The sequence below is a fragment of the Nyctibius grandis genome, chromosome 24, assembly GCF_013368605.1.
Source record: "Nyctibius grandis isolate bNycGra1 chromosome 24, bNycGra1.pri, whole genome shotgun sequence".
Taxonomy (NCBI): domain Eukaryota; kingdom Metazoa; phylum Chordata; class Aves; order Nyctibiiformes; family Nyctibiidae; genus Nyctibius; species Nyctibius grandis.
This window is the reverse complement of record NC_090681.1, coordinates 3,619,629-3,641,338: the sequence shown is the minus strand read 5'-3', so window position 1 is coordinate 3,641,338 and position 21,710 is coordinate 3,619,629. Positions and strand designations below refer to the sequence as shown.

At 47.4% G+C, this 21,710-nt stretch overlaps 1 protein-coding gene across 1 annotated transcript; it reads right to left on the bottom strand.

Moving 5' to 3' along the window:
• Positions 1-16,140: 16,140 nt before the first annotated feature.
• On the bottom strand, positions 16,141-20,012 carry HMGN2 (high mobility group nucleosomal binding domain 2). Its single transcript, XM_068417915.1, has 6 exons — positions 19,616-20,012; positions 18,715-18,759; positions 18,330-18,359; positions 17,958-18,008; positions 17,516-17,611; positions 16,141-17,070 (listed from the first exon to the last, which is right to left on the bottom strand). The coding sequence occupies exons 1-6, from the start codon at positions 19,628-19,630 to the stop codon at positions 17,035-17,037; spliced, it is 273 nt and encodes a 90-aa protein (XP_068274016.1). The 5' UTR covers positions 19,631-20,012; the 3' UTR covers positions 16,141-17,034.
• Between the last annotated feature and the right edge of the window lie 1,698 nt (positions 20,013-21,710).

Sequence of the window (21,710 nt, the reverse complement as noted above, 5' to 3'; positions counted from 1 at the left end):
CCTCCTTTCAGGTAGTTGTAGAGAGCGATAAGGTCTCCTCTCAGCCGCCTTTTCTCCAGGCTAAACAACCCCAGCTCCCTCAGCTGTTCCTCATAGGACATACCTTCTAGACCCTTCACCAGCTTTGTTGCCCTTCTCTGGAAGACCTTTATGAGGGTATTTGTTGTCCTGATAAATTTTGGATGCAAAAAGAGCTTAGAACTGCTGGTAGGGTACTGCTGGCTCCTGGCAAGGTGAGAGGGGCAGAGACACTGTATGCTCATGTCTAGCAAAGGAATCCTTAAGGCACCAAGAACACAGAATCCCAGACTGGTTGGGGTTGGAAGGGACCTCTGGAGATCATCCAGTCCAACCCCTGCCAAAGCAGGGTCACCCAGAGCATGTTGCACAGGGTTGTGTCCAGGTGGGCTTTGAATATCTCCAGAGAAGGAGACTCCCCACCCTCCCTGGGCAGCCTGTGGAAGGGGAACCCCTGGAAGGGGTTTTTTTCCCCTCTAGGAGCATCCAGCTATTTCATGGTACACACAGTGCTATGTAACACGAGAAGGGGAGGATCAACTCGGTGACAATTCAGGTTGCTGCTCAAAGCAGGAAACTGCTCTGGGAAATCCGGCTTCCAAGTTTGAGATGTGCAGTGAGTCACTGCTCAGCACCGCCCACACTGCCTCCTCCCCCTTCCCGACAAAACCTGGATAAAAACCATACCCACCTTCCTACAGTGCTTGGAGGGCCGCAGAGGAGAGGTGCCTTAAGCACAAGTGTTCGTGATTCATGGCTATTCTCACCTGCTAGGTTTCTCAAATAGGAAAAAGTTCTTTTCTACTCACTTCTTACCAAACCCCGCAGCACCGTGTTTTCATGTTTCATTATAAAATTGTTAAAAAAAAATATCTTTTTAAAAGGGTGCATCGCTAAGGGTTGACTTCATCAAGGTGTGGCTGGAAATATTTAATGAGCCTCACTGAAAGCACATACAGCTGGGGTTTTGCATTCTGTCCCAGGCAGCTGGGGCTGTACAGCCTTTAACCTGTTCAGAGAGGGCAACGAACTCCAAAAAAGCCAAATTAGGACAAAGCCCAGCGCTTTGAAAAATTCCAGTTAATATTCACAGCACCTGAAGGTAACCTGGAAGTCATCATCAGGACCTGCCTGTGATTTAGGCTAGAGCTGTCATCTCTTTTGCATGTGGGGGAATCGAGTGTAGAAAATTCCCACAGTGACAGTGAGTGCTGGAGCCAAGCCTGGGAGCTGCTGCCTCCAAGTCCTGTGCTCAGAGCCCCGCTCTGTGCCATAAGTGTTGGAACCCCAGATGAAGGCATTAAATAACACAAATCCACCAGACTGGTACTAAGTGAGGTCCTGTTATAGCCAATTAAACTCATGTCACTCACCGTTGGAGCAAGCTGAAGCAGATCTTGTGGAGAGTTATTCATTCAGCTCCAAAGCTATCCATAATTTCCCCTTATTGCCTGGTACACGGCGTGCCGTCTGCTTACATCCATCCACCAGCTGCTGCAACCTGCTTCAGATGGCATCAATAACACGATGATGTCAATAGCAGCATCCCATTTACCTTCTTCATTTGTTTGCAATCCATCTCCCCTTTCCTTCCACTCCGTATGCGTGTTAGATGGGTCTGGGGTAGGAATGCAGAGCGGGGTGAGGGTAGGACAGTGCTCTCTGCATCCTTTTTGGAAGGAGAACAAAATGAGATGCTACTCTGCAACCTGCCATGCTTTAACGCCAGGCCCCATGAATCCAACCTTTGGACATCACATCCTGGTGCACTTGGAGCGTCCCACCCAGGTGACAAGCTCACGCATAATCTTTAAGCCATAATGGCAGGCACAAAGGCCATTTCCCATTAGGTGACCCACCAAATGCCTCCCAGCTTCCCCAGAGGGTTAGGCAGGATCAGGTGCTGAGCAGTTACCTGCAGCAGTTGAGGGAGCAACTCAGGCTGGTCATCAATTCCTGGGAAATTTCTGACTCCAAGGTCATGACTGTTCTTATGAACAGTAAAAAAATGTTAAAAATAAAATAAATTCCTTTCGAAGTGTTGAAAAATGGCAGTTATAGGGTGGTACAGTGAACAGTAGAAAAGCAAGTCTTCATTTTCAAGGTCACAGTGAAGGGTTAACGGGCAATATCCAGAGGAAGCGTTTGAGAGGCAGAGCAAGGCGTAGTGCCATTCACCAAGGGAAGGGAGACAGGAACTGCTGCTGCTTCCATCCCCCAGCAGGTCTATTGAGATGCAGAAAGTCCTTCATATTTCACAGCAGAAAGACAGGCAGGCTGACCGTGAACTTGACAAAAGACAGAAATTATGAAGCTTTGTGGAGCAATGGCTTCTTTAGGCTGGAAGAAAACGACAGCTCTGAACCCATGGGCACCACTGCACCTAAATAAAACTACCAAATTATCCTGCCCACTGCTTGTAATAAAATAACAAATTAGAGATATTGGGGAGACCGCAAACGACTTGTGAATGATTATTCCCTGCATCTCTGCAGGTACTTTTATTAAAGGCTAAGAGAGGATTTTGCTGAGGTAACTCTACAGTATCCTCAAAATTATACTAACGCCCCCCAAAAAGCCTAGGTAATACCTCAGCAATTCAGCAGCGGTGCTGGGCAGACAAGCTAAGGTCTCTCAATCCTCGCTACAGGACTCAAAGAGAAGCCATGTGTCTTCTGATAGAAGCTATCTGTTATCAGACTGACCTCCCCTCGATTCCTGCACCAGATAAATGCTGAATTAACAGAACATGAAACGTGCCACATGAGATCGCTGGGAAGCCCACGGCAGGATGTTTGGGTAAGAGACATGAGGTAGTGATCTCCTCCAGGGTTTATTTCCGAGGCAAAGAACAGCTAGAAGAAGCAGCCCCTATCCTAAAGCAGGGTACAAAAAGTGTTCTGCGGAGTTGAAGAGCAGAGCCTGCTGTTTGGGTGACCGTCATGGCTAAATACAGTGATTAAAACATATACACTGACATTTTTCTGAGAGAGTTGCAGGCTGAGGAGAGCTGCTGCTACAGTGAACGGAGACTCCAGCTCAGCTGGATGGCCCTTTTGTCAGTACTGCATTTGCTGAAAATGCTGCAGTTTTATTGGGTTTTAAAAAACATCAAATCCTCCTCAAATACAATTGTAGATATTCTTGCCTCTGCAGCTGGCTGGCTTTCGGTGTGTAACGTTTTCCTTTTCAGGGAGGCTGACAACATTCGTTAAGCCAGTTATCCCCAAAGAAGCACTTCCAAAGCGGACGTATCGAGTCTCGTCCTTATCCACATTCCCTGATCCAATTTTTCCTCATTATTCCAAAAGCTGCCCAAGTGATTCTCCATAGAGTAACCACAGAGTAACTCAGCGCTCCCACAGCTCACCATGTCCATTCTTTTTACCAAAGCCAGGGAACATCTCTCCTTAACTGCCTGCTTCATGCTACGCTGCTTTTACACATATAAGGAAATGCAAAAAGCTTGCAGGCACGAGAACTCGCAATGCTGAGTCCCAAGAGCCTACTACAATTTACAGACTCATGTAATCAGTTTTGTGTTTACACTAAGAGAGTCACTTAATTAGAGCTCGCCGCAACCCTCTTTGTATTTTTAAGATTGACTAATCAGTTCCGTAGTTCGTTGTTATCCCCGCTGCACTAACAGGGAAACTGAGTCATGTTGTCAACAGGTTGTCAGGGCAGAGCTTGAACTCCACGTCCTGTCTTCTAATCCCCAGCTCTCAATTCACCATCTCATTTCCTTGCCTCTTCTGCTTTGTTTTTCCACCATGAAGAGATGATAGATCACCTTGTTTTCATCCCAGGGACACATTTTTCCTCAGCGTGGTACAAACATCACGTTGAAGGTATAAAGCAGGAGTCCTGTAAATGAGAAACTATGGCTGCGTTTAACAGCAGAATTGCGTTCAGGCAGATTTTCTTCTGTTCCTTAGCACCGTGGTGATCGCAGCTGCCTCAAATGCCAGCGTTTTCCAAGGCAGGTCCAGGCAGCAGTCGGAATGCAGGAACTACACCACAGCAGGCAGCGGGATGAAGAGCTCCTCGGGGAGCAGAGCCCAGGCAGCTCTCATTGCCCTGCACGGGGTTTCTGCAGACTGAAGGCTTATCCATAGAGCAAACACCTTTAACCTCCGCTGATACTCCCTGCAATGGTGAGCATCATGCTGCCTTGCTCAGCCCACTTGCATTTCTGAAGGTGTCTGGCATATCTGGAACTCTTTTCTTTTGCACTATGTATCACATTTTGCCTGCTGGTTCTGCAAACTACCAGCCTAAGCCTGCCCTGCTTCTACGTGGCACTACTGTAAACATGGACCAGATCTTCTGAAACATCTCCCAGGGAGCCCCTGGCTGAAGCACAGGTGGCTCAAGCCATGGAAGAGTTTTGCTAGAGAATTGATTAAGCTGTTGGCTCCAGGAAACATGCTTAATTTGTGAATTTTGCACCTATCTCTCAGGAACATTGAACTGCAGCCAATAGGTGCCTTGAGGAGAGGGACCCGGGATGTGCCCTGGGAAGGCAGGGGAGGCGGCGGTGAACGAGCCGCGAGGCAGCGAGGCCATATCTGCTGGTTGTCATGGATACAATCGCTGCTGGCCTCCTGTATCAGTTACCTTCCCTTCCTGGATGCAAATAAACGAGCGGTGGTCTGCTCCTGTTCCTACGCAGGACACAACCATCGACATCCAACCGAAAGGAGAAAATCATCTGTTTCAAACCCAGCCATCTCATCTGAGGGGAGAGTGGGAGGTGACTTGCTTTTTCGGTATTTGAACTATGCGAGTCTGATAATGCTCTGCCCAATTGCATTTGGTGCTGTCCCAGCCTTCGGCTATTTCCTAGGCCCTCAGAGGAGCTGTTTTCACAGCCCATTCAGCCTTTGCTCTTGTTCAGCCTTTTGGATTCATGACAAGTTGCTACGGACTTGGACGCTGCCGGCTGCACGCGCTTGCTGCTGCCTTCGCACACACGCACCCGGGCAGAACTCTGCAGGCTCCAGTGACTCCAGCTCCCTGTTTCAAAGGAAAAACCAGAGGTCAAGTGTGGCTCAAACGACACCTGGAAAAGGCTTTTACAAAACCCCATATAAAATACAAGCAATTGCTTTTTTTTTTCTTTGAATTTTTAATTTGTAACCCAGGTGGTAAGTTATTTAGAGTGAGTTAACTGGCAAATTTTTAATTAGCATACAGATATGTTTGTAGTTTATTTCAGTGTAGCGCTATGCGAGGGAGTGATAACATGAAAGAGAAAACTATTAGAAACTGTAAACAGGAGTGAAACTGCCAGGCCTGTTTTCACTGTCCCCTAGCCAGGGAGAAAGCTGAGTAAACAACAGTGCTAAGTACAGTCGTTTTTTATGGTTCTTTTAGGTTTAAGAACTTGTAAACAAGTGATGAAGCTTTTAAGTGGATACAAATAGATGCCCTCAGTTTTGTGCTACTTACAGAGCATACAGGTCCCAGTTTCTCCAGACAGGGTAGGGGAAAACAAAAGCACATTTCAACAGAAACCCAGCTCAGGCGAGAGGAAAATGTCATTCCATGTTCACAGTCTCAAGCCTACGTCATGCAACCGAACAAGTCTCGTCCTGCTTAACAGAGGGCACACACAAACACCCGTTCCTAATTACCCCATTCCACACTTGGGGATGCCATCATGCACAGTTAAAGAAAAAAATAAAAGAAACAATTTCAAAATTGGAAGTGAATTTCAGAAATCCTGATGAGAAGCCTAAGGACTCCAGTAAACTATTTTCCTTAGGGTTAAAAACAAACTTTATTTCTGATTTGTTCAAGACTGATATACTCGTGACTGGCAGTATTTTACTTCTCTTGTCCTCTTACAAAACAGAGGCCATTGCACACATCCAGCCTTGAAAAGCCACATCCCCAAAATAACCAGAGAAATAAACTTCCAAAATATGAGAAATGATCCTGACTGGGAATATTTTGGCCTGGTGGCCACTTATATCACATAGGAAGACAGAATACAAGCACAATTCTCTAGAGAGGTGTGGGAAAGAGGTGGCTTCATCATTTAGGGAGAGAAAAGCAGGTCTCCAACTTCTCTTCTAATAACACTTGTTTTCTGTATTGTAGAAACTGATTAAGACAGCACAGCAGCACAGATAAGACTTGGCCAGCTTGCGTGGTCAGGTAGCAGATACATCTACACGGTGCTCAATGGTTTCCTTGTTAGGGAGTGAACAAAAGGCACAACAGGTCTGGGGATGTCAGAAACCCGATTACCTGGCAAAAGAAAATCTACCTGTCCCTCATCAGCATTACAAAAATAATAGATTCTGGAGTTAGCGAGGCTCTCGGGTGTTTTGAGGTGTTGCATGTCTCACAGCACACCGTAAAATGGTGCAGAAATACAAGGTTGGTACTTTGCTGCTTGACTATGTGAATTGCTCTTTTCCTCGTCTCACCTTCATGATGAGTAAAGAGAGCCTGGAGACCGCCCTTTAGATGTTCTTCTTTCCAGAAGAGGCACTTGTGGTTTATATTAGCAACGTAAGGACTGTCCGACTGGGCCTTTTCTGGCTCTCAGAGCAGAGGCTTGGTGCATTTCTTGGTGAGTTTACCTGGACTACTTACACCTCTTCTGATGAAGGAGGAACCACTTGATCCTTAACTAGAAGAATCCTCCTTTAGAATTATTCTCTAGGGCCCACATAGGCATTAAAAGTTCAGCCCAAAGGGTTTTCCATTAGCAGGCTAAAAATCCACCTGCCTGATTCTTGTGCGCTGCTCTCATTTCATTGTTATACTCCAGAATGGCTCAGAAAAGATAATTTCTAAGATCAAAAGCAAGAAGCTTACTTTTATCTGTCTTCTGCTAAACTTTGTGGGCACCTGTGTGATCGAAAGCCACATCTTTGTTACCCTGCGGCTGTGTCTTTCCTCTGCCACCGTGAAGAGGGGAGGGTGGTGCTGCTCAGACTGGAAAGCTTTACCACTGGGGACTAAATATCTTTTAGAGAGAAATGTGTCCCAACATTCATATTCAAGAATTCATAAAATAAGCACATAAAAAATTTAAAATAATCAAAGACTGCTCAATGCACAGCAAAACCTCCAGCACCCAGAGTGCTCAAGGGACACGTCCTCACTGTCGGTGGGGCAGGCGGTGGGACCTCCCGTCTCGCTCGCACGTGCGCCTCCAGCCACTGACTAACAGCAATTTACAAAGTAAAAACTTCAGCAATGGGTATTTTGTCACCCAACGGACAGATAAAAGCTTCAGCGCACGCTGCTTTGTATCAATAAAGGTTTTGCCAGAGGCAGTGAGCATTTTAAAAGGTTCCAGCTCTGGAACATGGTTTGAGTTTTGCCGCTGACTTCAGTGACAGCAAAAATGAGACTTGCGTGGTAGGGAACAACTCCTCTCAGGTTTTTCCTGTGGGAAATCAGATATCTGCTCACAACCTGGTTTCAGGAAGTCCTGGCCAGACCTGCTGTCTTATTTGTCTATTTAAAGTCTGCACAGAATCATTTTCCCCCCCAACCTAAGAAGCCGCTAACATAATATTAGAGATAAATGTCCTGTGGCAGCAGCCCAGCAGAAGATACGGCAGAAATAGGGTCAGTGTGTTGGAAATGGATAATAAATAACATCTGATGTAATGTTATTTAACTCGGAAGCCTTCTCTCAAATATAAGGACTCTGGGGTATGCTACAGTCCTTAAAAGAGTACAGGAAACATCGTGCTACGAGGTGTTAACGCTCGGTAACACCATATACTTGTTGAAACGTAATATTGATCAACAGAGATGGAAAACTGGTTTTTAGCAGCTGTTTGCCAGCTCCTTGGAAATTAATATGGGAGTTAATTACCAATGGACAAATGTCCCTTCTACAAGATCACCGGCTCACTTCTGGCACAAGCTCACCTGCTGCCAGAAGCGTTTTGGAAGAGGAAGATACAGGCAGAAATGGATGGGTTTAAATATCCTCACTATGGCCTTAGAAATTAATTGTTTGGTAAAGTCAAAGGGTTGTGTCAGAAAGCAAACCAGTCTGGATCAGGAGCAGGGTAAACCAGCCTACCCGGAGTATCAGTTAATTACCCCTTATGGTCCCACAGTGCTTAGCACCAGGCACGGGGAAAACGGAGTTATTTGCCTCCCAGTGTAAGGTGGGACTGGGTCTGAAATGCAAAAAATCTGCAGAACTCGAGCGTGGGTGAGGTGGCGATGCCGGAATGATCCCTCTTGCGAGGGAAGCCCAGTATTGCACGGAGACTTACACAAGGCAACCGTGCATGGGAACTGCTGCTGGGTGAGCTGCACGCAAGTGCAAAGAAGCCACCGTTCTGTCTTCACCTACATCTGGTTGTGTAATGAGCTACCTGCCCAGACACCGTTTCTTCACACCGGGCAGGAACCCGACGCCTTTGATTTCAAAACATAAATCATCGCACTTCTCACCGCTCCGGTGCGCAAAGGCAGCGAATGCACAAACCCCGAGCCCAGCACACAGCATGAGAAGGACCTTGGGATGACATTGGGGTGTTTTATCTTAAACATTCTGTTTGCTCATGTGTGCAAGCCAGGCACTGTATGGAATATAACCTAGCTGGGGCCAGTACAGTTCAGTCCAAGCAGTATGCTCACTCAGGCAGCTGTGGGGCTGCAGCCCCAGCAGCTCTGTGAATGACAGGAGGAAAGGGTCTATCAGCATCCCCTGTTCTGGGCTGAGTTGGCCTCTTGTTTTCCTCCCCAGACACAAACCGTAAGCTCAGCTTAAGGCTGGCTCGTCCTTGCTTTGCTGATAGAAATTGTTCAGTTACTGAGTTAATCAATAAACCAAACTCCCAAAGCATTCCCCTGCAAACAGGTAAGAACCCTGGTCTGCTCGTTTTGCTAATCGCTGGATAATAGGTTTGTTATCTAGGAACCAGCGGGGCATGGTGACAGGGCCTGTTTAATGGAGACACGTGAATAAAATCTGCATCGTATTTTTCAGTACAGTGCACACTCAGATGGCCTTTAAACATTTGCTTTCAGTGTTTGCTACATCTTCATGCCCCAGCATTTATACTTGTGACTGGAAATCTCTGCCTTCTGCCTTTTCCCTGCAATTCTGGGTGGTGTTTTACCACCTTCATGCAATAAATGCATAAATCCCCGCCCCAATAAATGCATAAATCCCTGCCCCAAGCAGGTACTGAGAACTCAAGAAAAGGAATGAGTTTGGCTTACAGGGAGCTCATCCTTCCGTTTTGCATCCACTTCAAGGAAGTATCATGAGGGTGTCAAGTGCTTCACACACAATCTCGCCAGCTCTGGGAAGCAGCCACTTCCTTTCCAGCTTTACACACAGCTCCCTGGTAAAGGTAAACATGGAAAGCATGTGTTAGAAGGAGATAACCCAATGACTAAGGTATTTCATAATGTAAAAGGTGAAGGAAAAACAGCTCTCTGCAATTGATGGCATTGCTTCAGCCCAGTACACGTTATAGGATGGCATTCTGTGAGTCTTAGCAAATGCAATGCTGGTAAAAGTTGCTGGCTAGCAAACTGAGCACGGAGTTTTACAGCATCAGAAAAATCACCCTAGTTAGGCTTTTAAGGAGCATTGTGAATTAGCACAAACATTACAATTTGATTTCCTAGATTCAGCTTGTAGAGAAAAAGCACAGGCACTCAAAAGAGTGGCATACAAAATCAAAAGGAGACATGACAAAAAGCCCAGGAAGCTTTTCAATGAAGTATTATTTCCTTGAACAATACGATTTATTGTCAGCTCAGGTTGAAGATCCAGCAAGTCTGATAGAAGCAGCTTGTACCAACAAGCCTAAAAGTCAGCAGGCTTATACTATACCTATTTACATCTGGGTTTAGGATAAAGTATCCCTTCCCCGGTTGAGGACAGATGAGATGGACAGCAGCAGCTCTAGTTTAGGCTTAAACTTTCAGGACATGTGCCACAGCAGCTGCAAGAACTGCCTGAGGAAGAAAAGGAATGGTCCAGCGATTCTTAAAATAGAATTTGTGAAGGCCAAGTTCAAAGGCTTGCTATACCACGGATAGATTCCTGTGAGATGTCAGCTATGCCTGTAAACTCATGATGAATTGAGCACTCTGTCTTGATTTCAAGCAAAACCAGAACAAAAACTGGAAAGCACTCGCATACTGTGGTTGTACAGATACATTGGAGAGGCTCAGAGGGGACTCACACTGCTCAGGCGTGTAGTTTGTCTCATGCTGGTCCTCTGAAGGTGGCAGAAGAGCAGGACGATGGAGGTCGCTGGAGCAGCGCTCCTCCCGCTTTCTAAAAGCAAATAACACACATTAGGTTGTGATAAACCAGGCTCATCTCCCCAGTTTGGTGACAGGCAGCCTGTACTGCATTTGGACCCTGCCTGCCATTTCTTGGCTTCCAAGCATCCATTCTGTGTTTCCTGGTACCACCGTGTGGTGAAGGGAAGGAACAGGCTGTTAATCAAAGCGGTGGTTAATGAGATAAACAGTCCTACACAAATCCCCGAGCACACGGGGCTGCGGCAAGGAGGTACTGTGAGGTTGCCAACGCCAGCCTTCCCCTGCCAGCATGCCTCAGACCCAGCTTACTCCTGAAACCATGCCAGAGAAATTAATTCGGTATCAATGGAATTTTCCTTCCTTGATTTCTGCAGGGCTTGCCAAGGAGGAAGCTAATTTGGTCATGGTATGGCAGGGAAACCCGGGCATCTCGAACCAGGCTGCGGTCCAACAAAACCTATTCACCAAACACCCACAGCATAGTAACAATCTCTGGTATTATCTCCAGTAAGGAGGAAATTATGAGAAAAACTAATTTAATTGCCTAAGTTTACAATCAGTCCTCAGGCTAGATTAAGAACCCCTAATATATGAACGTGCAGTTCTTATAGATAACGCTTATTTTCATCAACAATAAGCAGCGAGATACCACTTTATTAGAATAAAGGCACACAAAATTTCCTGTCTGGGCAATGCTAAAATAGTAATCTAGTGTAACTAGATTAATAGTAATCTAATAGTAACTCCTCTCTTGCCTCATGATTGCTGTATACACTCACCTCTGCACAGCAACAGCAACCAACAAGCGCGAGAGCAGGGGAGAGCTGCTGCCCGGAGGGAAATTTGTTAAAAATGCAAAAGTAAACTCAGTGGGATAACTGAGTAAGATAAAATGAAATCCACTATCAAATCTGTTTAGAAGAGAAAAACCTAGAAAGTTTGGGGTTTAAGTATCCAGTAGCAAAATGCAAAGTCTTCCAGTAAGTGCAGGGGCTTTGGAAGGTGGAGCGATGAGATGCTACACCGCTGGGTCATCCACAGCCACTGCAGGACCATTCCTTCTACGTTTTCTTAGTACTTTCTCCAGGCTGGTTTTATGCAGATGAGGCGATTAAATGTTCTTGTTTGGAAGCTTTAGTGCATTTTAATAGACCTCACATTTAGGAAGTTTTCCCTTATGTCTTCTCATGTGATTTCTTCTGTCATGCCATAGATTTTCTGGCACCTTAAAAATTCCCTTTGCAAGGAGATGGTTAAAAACCAAAATTATCAAAATACTTTTTTTAAAAAAAAAATCCCAGCCTTTCACATCAGAAGTCTTCCTAATGTCAACTTACTAAAGCTCTTTATTAGTCAGCATCTCCTCCTCATTAGCCTCAAACTTTACTCAGAACCAGCTCCCCCTGTGCCATCTCCTCCCCATCCCTTGCCAGTGAGGACGGGCTCGCGTTGTAAATTGTGAGTTTAACTAGAGCTCCATTTCATCTCTGTGAACTGCAGGATAAGGACTCATTTCTCAGAGATTATAGTCAGTAATATTAGTCCCTGGGTATGGTATTACCGTATCTGGGATGATTTAGGGACAATGAAATCCCTGTGCCATCAAGCTGCGTGATTCTTCTGACACAAACGATCCTGCAACTCAATATTCACTGGGTGCACTCACTGAGATTTAGTCCATTTTCCTTCCTTATTCCTTTTCATACCCACCCATGGCAGGGCTCGGCTGACAGGAGTATACTGTCACTTTTTCCAAATATAATTGAGCTCTGTGAATGCAGGAGGAAAACTGCTGCAGGAGGAAATGATCCTGAAACTCAAAACCGTTAATCCAAGGGCACTGCATGAGGAGAGGCAGGGACAGGAGTGTGAGTCCTCCCAACACATCTAGTTCTCGTGTTCTCACGCTTTTTTAGCCCAACAATCCACTTCAACTTGAAAGTAAAAACACAGCTGGGATAAAGGTGGTTGTGTAGGATTATGGTAAGTGACCCCCTGGCCTACAACTAGCTCACCTTAACTTCTACACAGTTTTAATTGTCACTTAGTGTGCTGCTTTGGGCAGCCCAGAGGCTTTGCTCTGTCATTTCTCAGTAATCTAAACGTTCTTAAGACCCCAGCAAAAATCTGAAGTATTAGGAAAACAAGAGCCATCCACAGGCTCTGCTGGAAGCCTGCCAAAGGTTTCAGCACCATTAAGAAGTTGGCCATTCTTTGCGATCTTACCTATGAAGAGACAAATAAATGACAACAGCAGTTTGGGTCTATTTCCCAGATAATTTGTGCTGAAATTAATAAACTGAGAAACAATTTAGTGGCACAGCTACTAATTTTACATGGATTTAAACCATACTGGTACACAACTACTTCTTCAAGGCCTGATAAGGAACACTGAACCTACTCATTTGCCTTTTTATTGTCAGTGGTGGCTTTCTGGATCCTGGGTGCGGCCGTTCCCCGCCGTGTACAAGCAGCTGCAACTCTGAGCAACAGATTCCCCCGGCATATTGCATCAGGCTTCTGGTTCATTGTACATCTCTTGTGCAAGGTGAGTTTTTCTGTAAGAGGATGGATAAAATGAAGGTGGGAAAGGTATCAGAGAGCAGAAGAAGAAAAATTACCATGTAAATTGGCAGTGAATGTTCAGAACTGGGGTAATTAGCAGAAAGATAAAGCTTTCCTGTCTGAGTACATGACACATCCGACGTACCCGGTGCTGCCTCAGCCTGGCACGGCTTTTACAGTAACCCCCAAAACGGAGCCATGCAGCTGTTGGAACATCACCAGGATCCCAGCTGACTTACCCTGCCAAAACGTCACTGCTGGTCCTCAACGTGTTTGAGAAGTATTGAAGAATAGTGGACAAAAAAAGGGAGGATGATATCTTCCACGACAGAGGCAAACTCCTAGATGGGATACTTGAGCAAACCCCAGGAACGCAGCCGAGCTCTGCCGGCATTGTTTGTCTCTACACCCAGTACTGGTATTTTTACCTGAAGTTAGTGCAATCCATGGCCTTTCCTAATCACCAGCTGCAAGTGGGAACTGTCGTGCGTCCCCAGGAGGTTTTTTTTAATGCTCACATCCTCACCTTGGTTTGAAATAGGGTGCTCTCTGTCTTTTAAGCTAGAAAATAATTGCACGTTACCACGTAGCACTGGTCCCCTTCAACAGGAGACCAGCGGGTAGCTTTGTTTCTGTCAAACACTGGTGGGCTCCAGTTTTTGTAAACTCAAACAAACAGGACATAACACACGCTAATGCAAAGACCATCTGACAGGCCAGCTTTTTAAATGCACCCGGCAGCATAAATCACATTCCCAGACGATACACGGAGACAATTTTCCATGTAAAATGATTACGATTTAACAGAAAAACTTATTTTAGCTTAAGGCACTCTGGCAGCTGGAGATGCAGATTTGTGGCTCCTCTAACCACCAAGCACGCACGGATTGCAGCACAGGGTTGCCTGCTCTTTAGCTTTTAATTTACAGAACTAATTACTTGGATTCACTGTCTTTAGCATCCCTATTTGCTTAAGGAGAAATATATGAGCCCTGCACGTCAAGTCAAGCCCGACAGGCCAGTAACTCCAGCACAAGGGCACGGCCAGTGGGAAGCACCTTGGATGTAGCAAGAGGTTCAAATCTTGCAGCACAAAACATATGTGTCACTTTGTGTAGGGATAGAGAAACAGAACTCTCACCTAGCCAAGACACAGATCATCCAGGGGGGGTAAAAACTTCTCTAGCAACTTTCACACGTAGGGGGGAGAGGAGATGTTCTGATCAGCCAGTAGATTCCAGACCAGGATAAAGGAAATACAGGAGCTTTATAGCAAAAAAATGAAAGCACCAATACTTAACCAAAGCGTACGATGGTGTCAGCGTGAAGTAACGTGTCTGGAAAATACATTGAGGCAGTCGATTCAGCACACGCGAGATGTAAGATGAGGTTTGGAAGTTCACTGCTTAGCGAGATAGAGCGGCTGAGGAGCTACAGAGAAACTTGTGTGGCAGTTACCACATAAAACGATCATTTCCCTGCTCAGCTGGAGAAAATGCCCCGTACAGAAACGCACAGGACAGCAACACACAGTTCAGACTTCCAGGTATTGCAAAGATTAATAGTTAAGCAGTAAGTTCTTCAACAAAAAAAGAAACCCTGCAATTACACATCATTAGCAGTACTTTATTTAATGACTAGGGGATGAAGAGACCTTCCAACCACAAAGACATTTGCAGAGAATGCCAGAGCGTTCCAGCTGGCAACCCGTTCACAACCCCATTCCCTTGGAACTGCTCCTTCTCTTCGTAGAAGCCCAACAACACGAGGCCCTACACAAAGGTAAGACAGGCTATTTCAAAATTTCTCACTTTAAAACATTTAATTAAAATATTATTTTAATGTAATGACAATTACATCATTATTATTGAGTGAAACCCCAAGTTCACCGCCCAGAGAGCGCTTAGAGCATCACCCAGGTTGCAACCAAGCCTCAGACCATCCCACAGCCTCAAGGCTCGTCTCCCTCTGGTACTGGAAAATTCAGACTCACTGGGAAAGCCCGAGCTCAGCCCTGCCACCAGCCCTCTGCTCAGCTGCTTCAACTGCTCTCGCTCCCTACAACCAGAGTCTCTTCCACAGGACATGGCAGAGCAGACCAGAGCCATGTCACGGTACCCTAACAGCCTTTTTCTTGTAAATCCTTGACTTTCAGCATCTCAACCCACGCACAGATGTCCCAGGGCTTCTCACAAGCTGCTTCTCTTGGAGAACACCCTGGACAGTTAATGACCAGGGTCATTAACTTCTCCCTGTCCCCGTTGCTGCATCCCACCAGCAGCTGCACCCCACTGCGTGGTTGCTCCAGCAAGTTGTATTTTTGTTGGTTGTTTCTAAGCTTCTTCTGGGTGGGGTATATTCAAGATTATTAAACCTCATTATTTTTCTTACATTTGCTAGGGCAAATTTAAGACGTACCAGCTCTGATAACGCAAGATGGAAAAGTACTTCACGTTGGTACGTTTCAAACTGGCTGTTTGCTGTACGTTCAGCCATTCTAGAACACTGCTAACCCCCTAGACACAAGTTTCTTGATGTGAAACCCTGCCCCGTTCATTTTCATAGGATTCCCTCAGAAAACAGGTTGAAACAGGTCACGGAACTTAATCAAAACCAGACACTGAAGTCCCAGGAAAGGCCAAGCAGAGATGGAAAAAATATCCCATCTGAGAAAGTTACCGAAGGAGACATTGACACGTGAGGGTTTGGGGTTTGGCTCTGCTCTATACTGTAAGTAGGGACTATAAAAACGGTGCATTTTTACTCAAATCTTGTTTCCTGCTTAGTCACTACCACAGCAAAGTCTGGATTCGATTAGCAGAAGCAACAATATTCAAGCTTAAGCACAGAAACCTAACACATAATCAGTTTTATGGAGCTAGTTCTGGTTTCACTACCAAGAAAAGCTTACCCAAATTTATTTTTCCCTGCAGCCACTGCAAGATTGCTGTCTTCTTCCCCTTTTTGTACAGCACTACTTTTTAGGCAATAATGAAGATAATTTATCTCAGTAGATTCACTGATGTCCTCCATGTTAGGCCTGCTAGTAAGCCAAGAGTCTCAAAACATCCTGCAGCAATCCAGCTTTCAGCAAGGAAATCTCGCTTTTCACTTGTGAATTAAACCTGAATTAATTACCTAAATTATGACGCTTAAATTCTTGCTCATTAGCAAAACACCACCTAAATACAAACGCATATATGTACACAGCAAGGCCTCTGCTGACATTAACCACACTAGAAATGAAATCAAGGCAGGAGAAATTCAAAAGGCATTAAGAACAGTCCAAGCCAAACCGTATCCAGCTTTATTAAAGGTACTTTTCATAAACAATCATGGTAATTTAGGCAGGACATGGGCTACAATCGGCAACATTTTACAACAACTGTCGAACTCCCCCTCCCTTCATGGACTACCAAAACGTAAAAGTTGCTATAAACCTGAAGAATCTTCATTTCATATTTGGAAAGCGAAAAAGTTTAGAGTGAGGGTGGACACTTCCACATTTAGCATGTTGTTTAACAACTCTTCACAAAGCTACCCTGACTTTTAGAGGGGAAAAAAAAAAGAATTAAAATGCAGGTTTCTTAATCTGAAGATCCACAATAGAAAAGAGGACGTACAGCTCCTTTCAGAGCCAATGATAGACACCAAAATGAGACACCAAAAGTCTGGATCACCTGACAACACATTTAGAGTGTTAAGTCCCAAAATGCCAGTTTTTTGCCGTATTTTGGAGTGATGGGCTCTAGGCAAACAATGAGGATGCGAAAAATACAGAGGGCATGACAAACTGGGGTTTGGAGGTCGGCAACAGGCACCTTGGGAGCTCCGATGGTCACTCGGATGCACTTCACAGAACTTAACAGACGTGCAGCACGAAGGGATCCCTCCCTCCTCCATCAGGAAGGGCCCTTCTTCCAAAAACTGGGGGACCAGAAAAACTTTTCTTATTAAAATTTAGATTCCAAGAAATAGACTAAGTGACATTTGCCCCCACGCCCCCCCCCATTCCCCCCTCCCCAAAACACAACAACGAAGCGGTCTGTGTGCTAACAACATAGCTTAAAAAAAAGTAAAACAAAATTCTGCATTGTTATAAAACTTGATAAAAAATAGTATTTCAAACTGTACAGTCACCAGAAGTACACAGTTATCAAAAATTCACACATTTTACTTGGCTTCACCAGCACCTTCGGCTTTCTGTGCCTAAAAGAAAAAGGGGAACCAGTCAATACACACCACACACTTGCACCAACAACTGATAACTCTTTCTAAACAGACACTCTCTGAACAGAAGAAATCTTATCTGGGCTGCATCGCTCTAATTTTTAATAAAATGAAATCTAACGTTTGAAGTACCATAAAAGGCAACCTGAAGTTGCTTGATTACGTGCAAACTTCACACGTTTTCAGAAGGTGGCAGAACAGTAACTTTCACGTGGCAATTCAACTGGCAAACAGACAACTCTAACCCTTTACCAGCCAACACCCCCTCTACATCTGTAGATCTGGTGTGAAGTGTCATAAGCAACAGGTCTAAATAATCGAGCAATAATCCCTCTTCTTTAGCGCAAGCTTAGACCTGTCTATGTTTGCTATGGAAAAAAATAATTTGCTGATGTAAGACAAGCTGCCAGAGCTGCTGTTGTACCTGGTCTGTTTTGGCATCTCCGTTTTCTGCAGGGTTGTTTCCCTCCTTGCCAGCATCAGCTTTCCCCTTCTTTCCCTTGGGCAACTTCTCACTCTTCTGTAAGTGTAAGATGATGTACACGGTTACGATTACCAACACCCAGTCAGTAAGTCACAAGAATTCAAAAACTAGAATGGTAAAAACCAACACTGGATGTTGGAAGCAACACACAAACGCTTGCGCGTTTAAGAGATTGACAGCTGCGAAGAGTCTTCACGTTGGTATTTTTTATGCAAATTTTGTAAAATTCACAAGTTTTCAGTGCAACTTTACAGAAGTGACGATGCAGCTCAATTTCATCACTACATATGCTGTTATTCAAAGTTTTATTAGTTTTTACCAGACAAATCTCAACCACATAACCCATTTACCTCTCCATAATAGCGCTCACACGACGACTTACCTTTGGAGCTGCCTTTTTAGGTTTAGGCTCTGGCTTTGGAGGAGCGGGCTTCTGCAAGTGAGAAAAAACCCTTGTGTTATTCAAATTACTTTAAGAGAAACTTACTACTTTTTTAAAACATTCAACCCAAATAGTTTTAGTTTTAGGAAAGCAAATAAAACTATTTGAAATTGAGGCGTTTACTTGATTTGTCAGTCATTCTACCACTCCCACAGCACCACACAACGGGGCAGTTTGCAAAGCCAGTAACCTTCTTTCAAGTGAACAACACGTCTCTCCAGCACACCCGCAGTTCTCACACAGATACAGTACCTAATACTCAAACTTAAAACTAAGTGTTGTGACATCTCTGCTCAACACGAGAATACTCACAGCAGATAACCTCGCCGATCTCCGTTGTGGCTGTCAAAAAAGAAAAATGCTTGAATTTAGTGTGCTGGAATATGAACTCTCAAAACCTCATAAAGTAACTCTCATTTCAAAGCAGTAAAACCCCAGAACTAATGTTTAAGTTTTTAGTTCCCTTTTTCCCCTGTTCTCAAGAAACATGAGACTATCCCGTTTAAATCACTGCTAATAGGAGTTAAGCAGATCTTTCATGGTTAAGGTCAGAAGAGAGTTAAGACTTTGAGAAGTCAGAATCGATTCAGACTAACCCTCCCCCTGCTCCCTAGTTCTTTATTTTGATGAAGTTAAAGCTCATCTTCCAACGTAAACACTTTACGATCCAACTTTCTCGAAATATTCAACTTCTTACCTCATCCTTAACTTTGGCCTTATCGCCCTTGGTATCTCCTTCAGCCTGGGACGGGAAACACAAGTCGTACCGACAAGTTAAGGGGAGGCACGCTCAGCCCCCCACACCGCCCCAGCTGCAAAGGGAACGTTTCTAACCCGCTCCCGCACGGTGCCAGGCCTTCACCGTGCCCCGGGCCGGCGGGGCTGCCCCCAACCCGCCCCTCGCCGCCGGCAGGCCGGGCGGTCCGGCCCTGAAGGCCGCCGCCATTCGCGGAGGGGGAGCCAGAGCCCGTGCGCGGCGGGATCCCCGGGCAAACCCTCGTTCCGTTCCGGGCCGAGGCGGAAGCCTCACGACGGGGCGGGAGCAGACGCCTCCCCCGGGGGCGAGGCGGAGGGGGGCGGCGGGGGAGCGGCGCTGCCCCTTCAGGGAGGCCCCGCTCCCGCCCACGGCTGCCCCCGCGGGGCGGCGGTTTTGGCGGCAAAGCAGCGCGGGCGCCAGCAGCAGCAGCGCCGCCGCTTCCCGCCCTTTCCCGCCCCACCGGCGCTTCCCCTCCCCCCCCCCCAACCTCCCGCCAAAACCAACCGGATCGGACCGGCGCCGCTCGGCGCGCGCGCCCCTCCCCTCCCCTCCCTCCCCCGCGTCCGTTAGCCCCCCGCGCGCGCGCGGGCCCGCTAACGGTCTCCGCGCCGCCCCGCCCCCGCCGGGGCCTCGCGCGCCACCTCGCAACCGTTACCGCCCCGAACGGGGAGGGGGGGGGGAAGGAGGGGGGATGAGCGCGTAGTCCCGCCCCCCCCTTCCACAGGCGGTAATGGCGGGGGGGGGGGGGGGGGGGGGGGGGGCGGCGGGGAGGTAGGCCCCTACGGCGGTGAGGGGCGCGGTGAGGCGGCCCGCTCCCTCCCGGCCCGGCGGCGCCACGTACCTTTCTCTTCGGCATGGCTCCGTGTGTGTGTGGGGGTGTGTGTGTGTGTGTGAGGGAGAGAGGAGCTCGGCTGGGCGGCGTGAGGGGGCGGAGGGAGGAGGCGGAGGAAGGGCGGAGGGGAGGGGGGTGTGGGGGAGAGCCGGGAGCGCTCGGTCCGGGGCGGCGGCGAGAAGCGGGGGAGGAGGGTGAGGGAAGGGAAGGAAGGGAGGGAGGGGGGGAAAAGAAGCGGAGCGGGCGGCTGTGCGGCGCGGGCGGCGTGGCGGGGCTGCCCCTCCCGGCTGGCGAGGCTGCGGCTGCCGACCCCACTAATTTGAATCGGGTGTTTATAAAGTTTTATATAGAGCCGGACGCGGCCCAACCGGTTCCAGCCGGATCCCCACCGCCCCGCCTGCCCATTGGCCCGCCCGGGTCACGTGGGGTGGGGCCAAGCGGGGAGGGAGGGGATGAGGGGAGGGGGGGGGCGCGCTGAGGAGGTGGCGCGCGCGCAACTGGGCCTTGCGCCCCCCCCCCCTCCCGCCGCCGCCGCCTTCCCGCGCAGAGCTCCGCGGGCGGGAAACCCCGGGGGGGGGAAGGCAAAAAAAAGGGGGAAAAGGAGAAAAACAGCAACGTAAAAAGGGAGCGGGGCCCTGCGGGGGAGCGCGGCTGCCCCCCTCCGCCTCCCCGGGCATGGGGGAAGGGGGGGGGACACCCCCCCCGCCCCGTCCTTCCTCCGCGGGGAGCTGCAAGGCCGCCCCCGCGGCGCGCAGGGGAGCGGAGCTGTTCGTTCAGCACCTCCGCGCCCGCGGGGGCCGGTGGGCACGGCCACCCCCTCGCCGGGGCCGGGCGGAGGGGGGTGAGGTGGAGGGGTCGCTGCCGGAGGGAGGGCAGGGCTGGGAAATGGAGGGTGGCACTTGTTCCTGTGAAAAAAATGGGGAGATGGGGAGAGTTAGAGCGAAGCAGGAGTAGGGGAGAGGGTGAGGCAGGGCTAAAGGGAAAGAGAAAAAATCCAAATGCAAGAAAATCGGCCCTAAAACAATTCACACGGATACCCACTGCCTGCACTGACTCCTAAAGTTGGGCTCCTTCCAGAACAGGCCATTCCTCACACCTGGGTATGGGCACTGTTCACCACAGAGCCAATTACAGGATACACACCTCGGCGTGCCCCGAACTTTCAACCTTTTCACTGAACCTCATCCAGAAAGAAAAACACCCCAAGGAGCACACTTCCCCCGCCTCCTCCCCAGGTAATCTCTCACGCTTTTTCACACCTCAAACACCACAAGAGCACATTTTTCCAGTCGTGCTGATTTTTCACATCTTCACCATATAAACATGAATTAGGGAAGTTAAATTCTCACTGAAAGCAGCCTGTGGCTCTTATTTCCACAACCATCATGAAGATTCACTGGAAAGAGGCGCTCCAGAAACTCAAAGAGTTCGCCTGTGTCACTCATGCACCCTACCAAAGCAAGGCTTGCAGGGAAAGTTGGTATTTTACTGGAGTAACTGGTGCAGGTGGAATAAACAAGCTGTCAGGTAACACAAACCTTTTTCCACTGCCCCAAGGACTGACTTTTTCTCCCCTACTACAGCAATGGCTTTTATAAAAAGGATTAAAACTTTCCCTACATGCCTTTTGTAAACCAGATCCTTCAATTACCACACCTACAACAGTACTACTACAGGGTGGAAAAACACCACTGTAGCTTTGGTCACCGGTATCATCATAATACAACTGAAAATGTTGTTTTTGTTTTCTTTTTTTAAGGCCAAAACACATTCTCAGGTAGAAAAGAGTCTCCCCATCAGCCTGGCAAAGCAGACTGGAAAGTGCTCCATCTCATGGAGAGTAAACTATTTCCACAGACAGCTCCCTGAAACGGGAAGACAGAGAAAATAAAATACAGCGAAAGAAGTTTAAATCAACAGCTCCCATCATCTCAGCACACTTGTATCCAAGCTTCTGTTTGCTACTTACACAAGAGGAGGTTCGTGCACGGAGCTTCGTTCGGCCAAGCCTTGGACTATGAGCAAATTGCTCATGCTAGACTGTAAAAAGAACACAGCCTTCAAATCCTTCCCAGTCTACAGGAATCAGATGAAGAGTCTGTCA